At 40.6% G+C, this 13,729-nt stretch overlaps 2 protein-coding genes across 2 annotated transcripts; both read right to left on the reverse strand.

The window, feature by feature from the left end:
• aire (autoimmune regulator) lies at nucleotides 1-5,241 on the reverse strand. Its single transcript, XM_027026344.2, has 13 exons — nucleotides 5,095-5,241; nucleotides 4,611-4,785; nucleotides 3,962-4,108; nucleotides 3,650-3,715; nucleotides 3,383-3,496; nucleotides 2,840-2,976; nucleotides 2,455-2,576; nucleotides 1,950-2,019; nucleotides 1,675-1,797; nucleotides 1,220-1,341; nucleotides 672-747; nucleotides 428-505; nucleotides 1-81 (listed from the first exon to the last, which is right to left on the reverse strand). The coding sequence occupies exons 1-13, from the start codon at nucleotides 5,239-5,241 to the stop codon at nucleotides 1-3; spliced, it is 1,458 nt and encodes a 485-aa protein (XP_026882145.2).
• Nucleotides 5,242-6,270: 1,029 nt separating this feature from the next.
• On the reverse strand, nucleotides 6,271-13,227 carry rab6bb (RAB6B, member RAS oncogene family b). Its single transcript, XM_027028314.2, has 8 exons — nucleotides 12,904-13,227; nucleotides 10,900-10,958; nucleotides 10,745-10,798; nucleotides 10,525-10,630; nucleotides 10,274-10,385; nucleotides 9,620-9,713; nucleotides 9,337-9,403; nucleotides 6,271-8,905 (listed from the first exon to the last, which is right to left on the reverse strand). Exons 1-8 carry the CDS (start codon nucleotides 13,208-13,210, stop codon nucleotides 8,841-8,843), a joined length of 864 nt encoding a protein of 287 aa, XP_026884115.1. The 5' UTR covers nucleotides 13,211-13,227; the 3' UTR covers nucleotides 6,271-8,840.
• Nucleotides 13,228-13,729: the final 502 nt, after the last annotated feature.

Here is a 13,729-nt window from a genome sequence, read left to right on the forward strand (position 1 = left end):
TCATTGGAAGTAGCCTTGAGACTCAGAGAGGGGGCGTGAAATGTTCTGAAAGGCCCACTGCAGGATCCCATCAATTGAGCTCTGAAACAGCCAGCAAAACAGACACAGACAGTGAGATAGCTGCTTTAAGTAACATACATTGTAACCTGTACATTTGGCCATAGACTGTACACATTAGTATAACCAGACTTAAAGGAATAATTTGGCCAAAAATACTGAAGTTCCTAATAATCAAAGGAAATTGGCAGAGCATGAAATCAATCCTAACAGCTGTCATGTCATGGGGCCACTGTACACTGAAATCTGTAGGGTTTTTTTTTCAAACACCAGTAGACTGAGTCTTCTGATTGCACTGTGTAGAGTGCAGGTTTCCAGAGGCTGTGGTAGATGGGAGGTAAATATGAGGATGTGAGAGCAGAGTGCCTACCTCCCCTATGAAGGAGTCTATTTCGTCTTTGTTTAACAACTGCTGCTCGGTGTGAGCTGAAACCTGTTCACCAGAACACTGTGCCAGTTGGGGCAGGGAAGAAGACACAGATAAGAGACATAACTAAAAGCTCTTTTAAAAGAAGCGTTTGTGTGCATCTGTATATATGTGTTCATATTGGAATACCCTTTACTCTTTTTATAAGGATAATGAAAGGAAAATGTCTGTTTGTTTGTGGGTTTACCTGCACAGCCCTGGATGGTGCATCATTCTCAGTTAACACCCAAGATCTGGAGCAGGTCATACATCTAGACCTTCCACTGCAGAAAAAGAGACATTTGTTCATTTAACCACACACCAAAGATTCATAATGGCACATATTCTCAAATGATACCAACTAGTAACACTAGTAATTTCCTCTGTATTGCACTGATATCAGTCTGTTCTGTGTTCCATTGTTCCATTCCAACTCCACATGCAACTCAGCCAGATCATCAAGGTATAGCATATGTGATTATGTGCTCAAGGTGTTTCGTGAGTTAGAACAGAAAATGTGTACTGGCTAGGAGTCCATGAAAAATGGATTAAGGTCTGTCTATAGTTCTGTAAATAAAATATTATAAAAAGGGTTAGGGTTCCCAACTCTAGGCCTGCTGCCTTGCACAGTTTAACTCACTTGGCTACAAATTGAAAAGGTATGTTAGATTAGGGTTGGAACTGAAATCAGCAGTGTGGCAGGTCTCCAGAACCAGATGTAGGCCCCACCGATTTCAAGAAAGGCTGGAGTCTTACTTTGGGAAGTTGCAGTGGGTGTGGTAGCTTTGCAGGCACTGAGCACACATGCGCAGCTCTCCTTGAGCAAGGTGGCAAATCCCGCAGGACTTCCTGACGCCAACCAGCTCAGTGTCAGGAGACTGAAAACCACAACATCCAATTTCCATTTAATTCCCATGCAGTTCAGTATTCTGTCAGTCTGAGGTCCTCAGTGCAGACTTCAGATGCCCTGAGTCAGTCCAGATTTTCAATCTGTTTCAGCAGCTCATACTAGGTACTCAAGAGCTACAGAGCTGGAACAGAATAAATCTGCAGACTGGTTAGTAGTCCCTTTGGGACTGGATTGAGATCCTTCATTTACCAAATTAGGAGTGCGTTCAGTGCCATAGAACAAGCATATCCATTACACACCTCTGTCTTTCCTCCTCCACATTGTGCTGGGTGTGTTTACAGTGCTCTGGATCAGAGACTACCTGAAAGGCCGCAGGTGGTGCACTCTTGCCGCCTGTGACTGCAGACAGAGAGGCGGAGGAGAAGAAAGAGAAGTCCACTGTGGAACTGGATCCACCTTCCAACAGAGGGGGCTGAGCGGGAGCCTGTGGAATGATGTTGACATGCTCATTGACATTCTTGTGTACATGTCCCATCTGTTCAACTACTGTAAGGATATAAATCATGTTTTTCTGGTGCGAGTTCATAACTGATTCTAGGATGGTAAGGAGTAGTTCTTGTTTCCTTACAGACGCACCTGCAGGGATGTGTATGTCTTTTCCAACAATGTTCTGTCACCATCACACATCATACAGTGCCAAGAACCACTGAAAGCAAGCAAACAGTCAATAGTCTTTCAGCAGTGTGCTATGAAATAATCCATCCTCCACATTTTTTACTGTGTATTCTAATCACACTGGCATAGATACAGTTTAAATGCCATTTTTAGAATTAAAGTAAATGAAAGTCAAAGGTTTTATCAGGAGAAAAGATTGTCATTTGGCCAGTGTTTCAAGCATGGTGTTTGTAATTGTTGCATAGGCCAGCATGGTATAATGTGTGTGTTAGAAACCTCTGTACAAAGGCAAAGTTGTTTTTGTGTATGTCAGTCCTGGCTGAGGTGAAGAGGGTTTATTGCATGTGCATTGAGGTAAGGGGTTTGATGACAGTGTGCTGTACACAGGGTTATGAAGAGGAGATGGTTGATATGTGTGTCGCAGACCTCAACATGAGGTGAGGTGATGAATGTGTTTGATGCACACCTGGGTATGGAGGAAAGGGGAGGTATCAGGCAGGTGAGATGAAAAGCCCGAGGGCATCCATCACAGCAAATCAGCTCACCCCCATCTTTACACACTGCACACTCATCATCATTACGTTCTACCTGAACACACACATGCATACATACATACATACACACACACACACACACACAGAGAGAGAGAGAGAGAGAGAGAGAGAGAGAGAGAGAGAGAGAGAGAGAGAGAAAGCGAGAGAGAGAGAGAGAGAGAGAGAGAGACATACACACATGTAATATTTAGATTTTGGCCAAACATTTGTGAACCACAAATAGTTTTCAGGGCTGCTTTCATTTTGTTTCATGACTACAAAATGTAATATGTTGGATTATAGGCCAAGTCCACATACGTCCGTTGCACTAGTGTTAGGCTCCCCCTGGTGGTGACCATGATTTTCTACAGTCTGTGGCATGTGACCGCTAGCTGTCTCCTCCATGTTGCTGGAGTAGAACTCTCCCCCGACCTTGATACACTTCTTGGCTCCTCCTGAAAAATGAAAATACTAAAGATTTTTCCACTGCTGACAGGAACTGACAAAGTGAATAAATCTCAATAGTACTCAGCCACAAAAATATTTTAGTCTCTGTGCTAGGCTGCTTTTGGCTAAAAACGTCAGTGTAGCAGTAACTGCACAAAGGGTTTTTTTTACATTTTACATTTGATGACATTTAGCTGACGCTTTTATCCAAAGTGACTTACAATTAGGAAAGTGATATTTGCTGCTCCATCAATGAGCATAATGCAACAATATTTTTGGGAAGTGGTCATATTAGTCCTGGTGTACCCAAGTACATTCCCTCACCCCATGCTTTGAATGTGAGCTGGTCTGTTATCAGTGCAACTTGATATCTCTAGACTCACTGATCTGTGGTCAGTGCAAAGCTGCCCTCACCGGACTCAATGACTTGTTGGATGAGAATCTCCTCCACTGTCCCACAGCCTGCAGGAAGCTCTCCAGCAGATAGAGTCACAGCATGCTGGACTGAGGCAGACACAGACTGCACACCTGTGGAAAGAGTAAGTGCAGCCGGCTTAGATCATTATGTGTCCTCTATGCATCCTCTGCCTTGGATCCCCTTTGGCATTAAATAACTGATTGCATTCATTACAATCATGCATTCATTACAAACAAGCATCAACATTACCAAAACATGCTTACTGTTGCTCACGGAAACCTGAGAGAGAGACGCACTGTCCGACTTCCTCATAGATGTCTCTTTGACTCCTAGAACACCAGCCCCACAGGTTACACTTGGTAAAGACAGGGCTTTCTGAATTTAGGAGCTATTGCTTTTAACAGTTTCCTCTTCCCCTGCTCCCACATACCTGATTGAATACATCCCCATAATTATCAAGCACTCATTAAATCTGAACAGGAAAAGCATCAGATCCTGTTTTGAAGCAAATGGTTGTGGCTCCTCCATGCTGTTTGATGATATGCAGGATAAGGTCTAGCTGATGGTGGTGATACCTGAGCTGGCCTGCAAGGCTCTCTTGGTGTAGTGGTGTGGCTGGTGGGTCAGCTGCTTCTCCCTGAGCCGCTTCTTCCTGTCTGCCAGAGCCCGATTCTGCAACTCGAGCTTGGGAATCCTGGAGGCCTTGGTCTCCATCCTCATCCCTACCAGGGGTTACAGTCAAGGGAAGAGCCACCCAAACACTGAACTCTAACCGTAACCTCAACTGTAACCCAAACACTAAAGTTAACTTGAAGTCCAAAACTACTAACCATGCTAAACCTAACTCTACCTCTACATCTAACATTAACTTTAAAATTAACCACAGCAGTAACTCTAATTCTCAAACCGAATGTTAAGTCCCATATTTATCAAATTTGTGTCAATCTAGCATGTCTTTTATATTTTAGTGAATTATATAGGCGTAGAGCCTAATGGTCGATTGCAACTCTCATGCCTTGATATTCTTAGGAATATCAACCCCAAGGGTGCTGCCAAGAAGGCCATTTGCACTATTGCATAAATCTAAATATGAAACCTGTGTGAGCATTACTTTACCTCTCCATAATTTAAAAATGATTAACCACTGATTACATTCAATTATCATTTAGCCTGTCATATCCATGATGTAGTAAGCCACTTCACACATTTGGCTGTGGGCTATACCTTTAGGCAAACTGGAGAACAGGCTTTGCAGTTTAGGGTAACTCTCCTGATTGTAGTCTTTGGTTAGATTGGCCCAGAAAGCATGAAGAACTGAACCGTTCTGCTCCAGCAGCCACGACAGTAGAGAGTACATAGCCTTATGGATCCCATCTTTCTTCTTCCTCTCCAGAGTCTCCTAACAGAAACATTGGCCAATGCTTTAACGACGATCAATGCCACATGAGAGATAAAAGTGGTTTCGATTGCATACAGTATTTATTAGAAATTCATTGGTCAATACAATATGTATGTAAAATATGTAGATGCATCATAAGGGAGTTTTGTGATTTAGTTATCAATTTTTATCATCCACAACAACACATGCATTCACAATCATGCTTATTATATATATATATATATAAAACCAGTATGTATGTTAATTGTTGTTCATGATAGGGGGAGTCAAAATGGAAAGTTTTTAATGGCACTGTCCTTTCACTCTCACCCCGAGCAGCTGACCAGAGATGATATCATGATCCATAAGCCCATACAGCAGAGGGAAAGGGTCATGGATCGCCATGGCAATCTCAGTTCTAGATGATTTTAGCTGAGAACGTAACTCGGATTCCCCAAAAGCCTCCACTTGGGACATGCTGCCTGGGATCTAGAGAAGGGAAGCGAATCAGAGCCCAAGAAAAGTCCATCTGTCTAACGTGCTGAAGATCATCTGACCTCCTCCTGTTGCTGATCAGGCCACTATACTTCCTTGTAAAAACACAGGACAAGGAAGCATGTAAAAACACAGTGTATCCTGTCCCTGACAATGAAAAACAAAAAATAACTGTATGACACTCGCTTATACCTTATATGTTCCTATGTATCCAAAATTGGTACTCTTAATATAAACTGATTTCCTAAGTCATATCATCTTTGATGAATTTGTCTGCTGCTGGGGAAGAAATGTACTTACTGTGGTAGCAAGTGATGAGAGTGATGAGAGTGTGCCTCACCTTCCTTCTGCATTCCTTTTTATTTGCTTTAATGGCTGTGGTGTATTCCATCTGCTCTTGTGCGATTGGAGGGAGTTTCTCAGTTGCTCTTTGGCCCATAGGGGCCGTTAATCTAGCAGTCCTTTGGGGACCAATTGGTGGTGGTGCTTGTGAGAATGCAGCTGGAATGCTCAGTCTTAAATCCTGTGGGAGGTCAAAGTGACTTGCAGTTTATTAGAGTATACTTTTGGAAAGTCCACAGTTGGGCAACAATAGACTTTATCTTAAAAGGCAGTAGTGAAGGCCATGCTATGGCTCTCTCCCTTGCTCACCTGCCACTGTGTATGACTAACTGAAGAGTCTTTGTTGTTAGGGGAACTCCACTGTGCGATCACATACATAGGCTCAATGAATAACACAAAACACCCCACTCTATATGAAACATGCCAGTCTCACACATTTAATGTCACCAGTTATAGATGAAGATTGTCAGTTAGAACAGAAGGAACAATTAGGAGAATAGGAGAATCTTTACACTACCTAAGAGAATAATTAGGTAGTGTGAAGATATTTTCCATCACCAGCTATAGTGAGAACACAGCTTCACAGGAGACCCATATTTATTGACAATTACAATGTAAGATATGATGCAGGAATTAAGTGGCTATAAATCAGAAAGCTGGGAGCAGGTGTGGTATTAACACATAGAGTTTATTGATCTTTTCAGACAGATGTCATGCTCATAAATGTCCTTACAGAATGAATAGAGAGCCAACTGCACTGCTCTGCTCAACCCCATGGCAACAATCCCATGGTGCTCTGTGCATGCGACGGCACCGCAGGGCCCCTATCACACATGCAAACACCATCCTCTCACATGGAACAGACCTGCAATGCCTCTCGGCCTTGCTGATGGATTGTGTGAGTACAGGGATGTCATTAAAGGAATTATTTCATCACATGAACATCATTAATCCATCGAATGCCAGGTCACTCATTTCGGAAATGACAACCACTCATGACATAGCTGTTCTTAAGTCGCCTTACAATGAGAGCTTTGCATTTTGGTGTTAGAATAACAGAAGGCACACTAGTGTCACAAAAGTGGAAGGTAATAAAGTAAAAATGTTAGAGGAAAGTACAGGTTAAATATGACAATGTGAAATGGGAGAGATACCCTATTATGTGATACATAATTCTAAAACCTATTTACCCCAATGGCTTCTTCACCTGTCAGCATAATCTGGTATTAATAATTACAGGATTGAAGGTTCCCAGTAATTCTGTCTTATTTCTTCCTGATGACCATCAAAATAAAGGTCATTTTTCTACTCTGACATCTTATTTAGTGGAAGAATTACTGGCATTAGAAATGACCTGACAAACAAGGGCTAAAACCAGCCTAAATTAATTTACGAATCTCTATACACAGTGGTGTCAGTGCATTCATGTAAACAAACAGAAAAAATTCAAATAAGACAACATTATCTTGAAATATTAATTAAATATACTATTACTACTCTGATAGGTAAACAGTTCATATTCCTTTAACGTATTGGTGCAATGACCTGAATCTTATAGAGCAGACTTCAGCCACATTTCTGTACATTCTCTCTGCTCTATCCTGTTCAGTACCTGCTCTCTGGCTTTGAGGACAGTTACCCACACACATAGCATTCTCCATGGTAACAAGGACTGTGGTTTCCCAGGCAAATGGTTGCACATGTTTTTTAACACTCTACACACGTCTGCAAAATGTGCTCAAAAGACGCAAAAACACACTGTACCACATGATTAAAAGGGGAGTGTGGCTACAATCATCATACTTCATCATTTTAGGATGTGCACAATGGTACATTTCCTGCAAGACACTGAAACAAAGTGTGTATCATTGAAGTTCAAATTGAACCAGGGTCACTGGCCATTAAGAAGCCAACGAGAAGCGCATTTAATTTTTTTTTTCTCCTGTGCCAAACCTAAAAACCTATTCTTCCTCACTATAGCCCTCATGATATTTCATCACTCTAACACAAGCACCACCTGTTCTATATGTAAATAAATAAACCTGTTCTATCTTCTTCCTTCAGAACTATCCCTCCCCCAAAAAAATCAACAAACAAAAAATGACATTGATGGATCTGTTGGACCATATAAGGCAACACCAACAAATCACCAAATCGTACAGACCCCTTTACTAGGCAACTATAGAACAACTCCAGGTGGGAGAGGGCAAAATGTAGTGAAGCCCTTATCTTATTGAAAAGTAACTCATACTGGTGAACACAAATCACATCTAATGGATGAATGTTCATGATAATATAAATACTATATACAATACAGTACAGCATGGCAGATCTTAAAGTGTGTACATGGAGCTACTGAAAACGTGTTGGGTCTTTTTAAATCAGTACTTCCTTAAAATTGGACTGTGGATGTTACACAAGAGGCTCAAATTACTAAAGCGGATGAAACATGCAAAGCTGATTTGTGGGGCTGTGAGTGTGTGAGCAGTCAAGGTAGGGGGGGCCAGTGAGAAGATGGGAGTGTATGATCACTGAAGGCATGTGACATACTCCAGACAATGATCATGCCACTAATCACAGGTGCAAAAGCGTACGTCAGGCTTCACTGGAATTTGCAGCACTGTCTCAGCTTTCTGTGTACCGCATCAGGCACTGAGCGGACAGGCCGACGCAGGTCTACGCTGGGGGTCTGAGCAGGGGGTCATTTCTATTTCTTTCATGAACTCTGAGGTCTTTATTTAATTACTAAAGATGCATGGGGGAGTTTGAAGATGCAGCTGACTCCACACCTGGGATTACATGCATGGAGAAGAAGAAGGAAGGATGACTAATGCCTCTCCTAATTCTCATTACATCTGTGAAGGTATCATCAAACACCTCACTTCATGTAGAAAAATACAAAACATAATGAAACATAAAGCTTCTCAAAACTCTTAACATTTTGTCCAAAAATTGTACTATGTAATTTTATTCCTTAATTTACTAATTTATTGTCTTGCCTTTATTTTGAATTTATGAGTTTGTCTTGTTTTTTTTGTTTTTTTTTTTGGGGGGGGGGGTTGTATTGTACTGACAATGTTGATGCAATTTTCTTTTAGATTTGAAAGATTTAATAACTTTTAGTGTGCTCAGTTTGAAGGAAAAAGCCTAAATGCCAATCATTACGTTCAACTGGATGCTGACCCATGGGAAGCAACAAAACAAGCAGCTTGTGTATGTGTCCATGAGGGGGCGCTGTACTAACAGGAGCATCCACTTTCAGTGGCAGGAGGATCCTGTGGTTTGTCTAACTTGATGTCAATCACTGAAGTTCACTGTCAAGGAAGCCTACCATCTGCTTTATAAACACACAACATGCATTTCAGAAGCCTCTGATATACTGAATTATATCATCAAACAGTCTATGAATAGTCACTGATTTTCTACAAATGAATATTCACCACATATGTAAATCCCTAAAATAATTACACAAAGGTATTTAACAATGACTTAAACAGTCAAGAACTATATACATAAACAATAACACAGGTATGCATCTATGTGGTGTTACAAAGCATGACACTCAACTTTGTCAACTTATGTAATATTAGCTTTCCCATATTTCTGCATAATTACCATAAAAATAATGCCCTAATGCATCGCATTTCATTATTTTTCTAAACCTTTTTTAATAGCATAATATGACTGCAGTGGTTGGTTAGAAGCCCTTGATGGGGTGTTGCATGGAAAGGATACTACCCTCTTTGTTAGTGTCATCCAGGCTCTCCATCCCAGGAAGAGCAGCAGCCACTCGCCTGAACAGCTGACAAACCAAAGCAGAAGAAATTCAAACCCAAGATAGGCGGCTGAGGATAAAGCGAACTGACAAGAGCACTTTACATGTCGATGCTCCAGCTAAATCACATCTCAAAGGCTGGTGTCAGTGTTTAACGTGATAAAGTTCACGCTCAGTTGGATTACCCTGTTCAGCCAAGCCCCCGGTAGAGAATGAAGCTCATAGCTGAGTTATCAGACTCACCTGCTTCACGTTGCTGCCTGTTTTAGCACTAGTCTCAATGAACATCACGTTCAGCTCTTTGGCCCTCTGCTCACCTTCCTCAATTGTGATTTGCCTGTACAAGACAGCACCATGAAATGTATGAGGCACTCTACCCCTACTATCCCTCAATTTTATCCTATTGAACAATTCACCAATCACAAAATCTAAATAACTTATCTCACTTATCTCATATATATATATATATATATATATATATATATATATATATATATATATATATATATATATATATATATATATATATACACACATAATATACATACATACATAGTTCTATTATTTTGGTATTGCAAGTAAAATCTTTGGTCAGCTATGCACTATTATGGTAATTTGTAGATCAAAGTTAGATATTAATGCTTGGTTGCTAATGATCCAAAGTTTGTTCAAATGGTTAACTAAATGCCTATGCATTTAAGGATTAACCTTTAGTCTGGCTTTCAGCAGCTTTAACTTTATTTTGTTCCATGGACTCAAGAGCTTATTCTCTGAATCAGTGAAACAGAGTAAGAAAAAAGCACACAAGACTTGGAGAAATTCAGCTCAAGCCCCTGAAACAGCAGAAGCACCCTAAAATAGTACAAAAGATTTTTTCATGAATATCTGAGAAATAACCTCTTCTCCTCCAAGTCTGTTTTGTTGCCCACTAGCATAATGATAACATCACTCCCCCTCTCTGTCCGGACATCATCAATCCACTTCGAGGTCAGTTGAAAGGAGTTCACATCTGGTCACACAAGGAGTAACAGTGTCACCTTAGGTCAAGCTTATATCAAATCGGTGGTTTGAAGATAAGTTGTTGCTAAATTTAATAATGGATCTATTGTTCGACAGTGTGCCTGTATGAGTGTTTGCGTGTAGCTCACTTGTGATATCATACACAACCACAGCCACTGTGGAATCTCGGATATAGCTGGGGATGAGACTCCTGAAACGTTCTTGACCTGCAGTGTCCCACAGCTGTAACCTTACCTGAAAGAGAAAACATCATTTACTGCTTACCCACCATCATTTTCCACCATGGGCTATTTAAGTAACAAATACATCTATTATATAAGTATATATTTAAGTATCAAAGTTTCTTACAGTTCGATCCTCCAGATACATGGTTTTTGATAAAAAGTCAATCCCAATAGTTGCCTACAGAAAAAAAGAACTCACCAGATCACTGATGTTTGGACTTCTAAGAGGATTATAGGACTTTTATCAACAGTGACACCAGCAAAGACTTGATGACATACCTGGTAAGTGTTGTCAAAGCTGTCATACATAAATCGCGTTATCAATGATGTCTTTCCAACTGAAATATGAAACAGGCGAAAACATGTTCCATGTTTATTGGATTCAGTGATGCCTCATATACACTTAGTGACTAGGCACTATTCCTTAACATATGCTACATGACATGCTCATTGAAGAATGTTAATGAATGTTCCCATAATCCTTTGACAATGACATTAAATGCAAATAATCATGTGACCTTATAGGGCTAAAAAAAAACAAAAAACATTTGTATGGTATAATCTCTCGTTATCACCAGCTCTATGTGCTAGTAACCGGATTTCTCCACTACTGCAAATAGACATAAAATTTTACTTTCCTCTTCCTCAGACTCTGGCTTTTGAAAACACAACCAGATGCTAGATGCTGTTTGATGTGCAAGGAACATGTGTCTGTCTAAGGTTTTGTATCCCCGTTGTTGCGAGCAAAATATTTTTGAGGGAAAAAAACATTTACATTCACAGCAGACGTTTTTGTCTAGAGCAGCATACAATTAAAAAATCAGAGGAGATCTCTCAGAATGCTGGCACAGTGTGCACTCACACCCAAGAGGGCTCCTCTGTTCAGGCCTTACAGGTCTGGCCTGTTCCTTGAGATTCAGAAACAGCGACAGCCAACCATCACAATAAATAGGAGGGAAATCTATTGAGACAAAAAATATGAAAACCTACTTATGGTCCTTACTAAGATGAATGGTCCGAATAGATAGATATGAAAGGGATAACGGATATGAACATCTAACCATCGACGAGGTTCAGTACCGTGGACAGCAGCATCCCAGGGAATTTTTCCCAGCATGTAGCCTATGGTAGCTTCGGGACCAGACTCTAGCTGAAAACTGCTCTGTCACTCACTCTGTAGTGTTTCTTATGCGACAGAAATGTACTGTTGACCTTTAGTTCATGTGTATTTACAGAACAGCTGTTAAAAGGTCCATGCAGTGCCGCTTGCTTTGTAACTGACATTGTGCATAAAACCTATTATTGGCACCAGCGTTGCTCTTGGCGATATTCCAGTTCTGATGCACCCGCGTTCTGTTGTGCGAAGCCATTATATCAAGGGCTTATATAGACAGAGTGGATATATTTAATATAATACTATATAGTGTATATGTCTTTGAATTAAATGTTTGGTCTTTTGTGTTAGCATTTCGGATATCGAGTTATTAGATGACACGAAGTGCTTACAGACTGTCTGATTACGTCTTCTCAACAACATACTGTAGCCTACCTCAGGCGATCACCTTGATCACGCTCAATCACTGTTACAGAAACTGATCTTATCTTTTTGTTAATTATCTTGGTGCCCACCCAAAGTTGCTGAAATGCTGTCTTGTTTTATTATCAACCTATTATTCTTATTCTACGGCAAAACGGAGGCGAGAGCTGCCAAGTTGAAGAATTCCACAGACACTGCCGACCTGGGTGTGTCTCGAGTAGATAACACGGGAATTGCTTATTCGCTTTGCCGTTGTCGTTCTTTTAGCATTGAGACAAGATCCTTGATAGAACAAATAACCACGCCTTAATTTAACAATTTGTTTACATGATTTCCCGTTTGAAATGCGTTTTTAAGTAAGATCTCGCCAGAACCATAAGTATTTTCTCATAAATTACAAGCCTAATGTCACTATAAGAATATGCGATTAGAATTCAAGGGAATATTCTGTCAACGCGTCATTTCTGTAACCGTATTGTAAAGAATCACCAAGGTTGTGAGGTTTACGTTAGTGTGTAATGTAGTGCATAGCTATACATTTTCATGACTAATCAAAAATTGAAAATATGAAGGCGATCTCTTTAAAAGTGACAGGAACCAATAACTATATAAGATCTTATAAAACAACAGTATTCGTGTGTAAGGACATAAATAAACAACAATAATAACTGAATTAGTCTACTTCATGCATGTGATAGAGCGTAATATGTTCGTGTAAACCCAATCTCGGCAAACCCAGGACTCACCGCTTTGCTCCCCTAAAAAAACAAGTTTGAATTTCCGTAAAGGATTTCCAAAGTCACTTCCCATGGACATGGTTGTTCTGATTGCACAGTTGTGATGGATTAATATGTACAGGTCCCACCAGTCTTGCAAAAATGCAGATGGATAATCTCCGTGCACCGAATCGATGGATGTTGCAGCACTGCTTTGCGATGTCAAGTCTGCATTCCAGTACGCCTGCGCAACTTTCGCTATACGCCTAGTATCATTAATGTTTACGGAAACGAAGCCCGCAAGCTTCTTCTGAACATTAAACCGCAGGCCATACATCCGCTTTGCATCTGCATCTTGTGTGGTAAATTATGTGTAGATTGGAAAAGTTACTGCTGGTGCAACCAACCTTTTAAAATCATACGCGCATAGTCTGCCTAGTGCTTTTTATAAAAAGTTAGTATTTCAAATTTCTAGGGGCCAAAAAAACACCTTTTGGAGCTGTAATTTATGTGCACGATGCAGGCTGTTAGAAACATTCAAACGGGTTTTAGGATAAAGCCTCATTGTATGGACTGTTCCGTTTCCTAAGGGGGGGGGGGTTGTTAAAGCAATTGCACTAACACATTGATTATCAAAATATGATTATTCTGCTATATTAAAAGATTAAAGTGCTCTGGGCTTCTCAGACGTCACTGCTATGAGAGGATAATTATTAAGCCTTTTACGTCAATGGAGACTGACAAAGCAATTTCTATGCGTGCATGCGTGCGTGCCACGCCTTGCTCTGGTCTTCCAGGTTTTCCTTTCGACCCATAACCAGCCTAAGAAAGCCCGCTCCATACCGCTGCCACAGCT

Source organism: Electrophorus electricus, chromosome 15 (assembly GCF_013358815.1).
Source record: "Electrophorus electricus isolate fEleEle1 chromosome 15, fEleEle1.pri, whole genome shotgun sequence".
Classification (NCBI taxonomy): Eukaryota; Metazoa; Chordata; class Actinopteri; order Gymnotiformes; family Gymnotidae; genus Electrophorus; species Electrophorus electricus.

Excerpts from the sequence above, each read along its gene's own strand:
- aire (XM_027026344.2), bottom strand. The coding sequence starts at position 5,241 with ATGTCCCAAGTGGAGGCTTTTGGGGAATCCGAGTTACGTTCTCAGCTA. Across the intron at positions 4,786-5,094 it reads TCTCTGGTCAGCTGCTCGGG|GAGACTCTGGAGAGGAAGAA; the intron begins GTGAGAGTGAAA and ends TGTTTCTGTTAG. Across the intron at positions 1,798-1,949 it reads AGACATACACATCCCTGCAG|GCTCCCGCTCAGCCCCCTCT; the intron begins GTGCGTCTGTAA and ends ATCATTCCACAG.
- rab6bb (XM_027028314.2), bottom strand. The coding sequence starts at position 13,210 with ATGTATGGCCTGCGGTTTAATGTTCAGAAGAAGCTTGCGGGCTTCGTT. Across the intron at positions 10,386-10,524 it reads GGTTGTGTATGATATCACAA|ATGTGAACTCCTTTCAACTG; the intron begins GTGAGCTACACG and ends TTGTGTGACCAG. Across the intron at positions 8,906-9,336 it reads TGACACTAACAAAGAGGGTA|TGATTGACATCAAGTTAGAC; the intron begins GTATCCTTTCCA and ends AGTGAACTTCAG.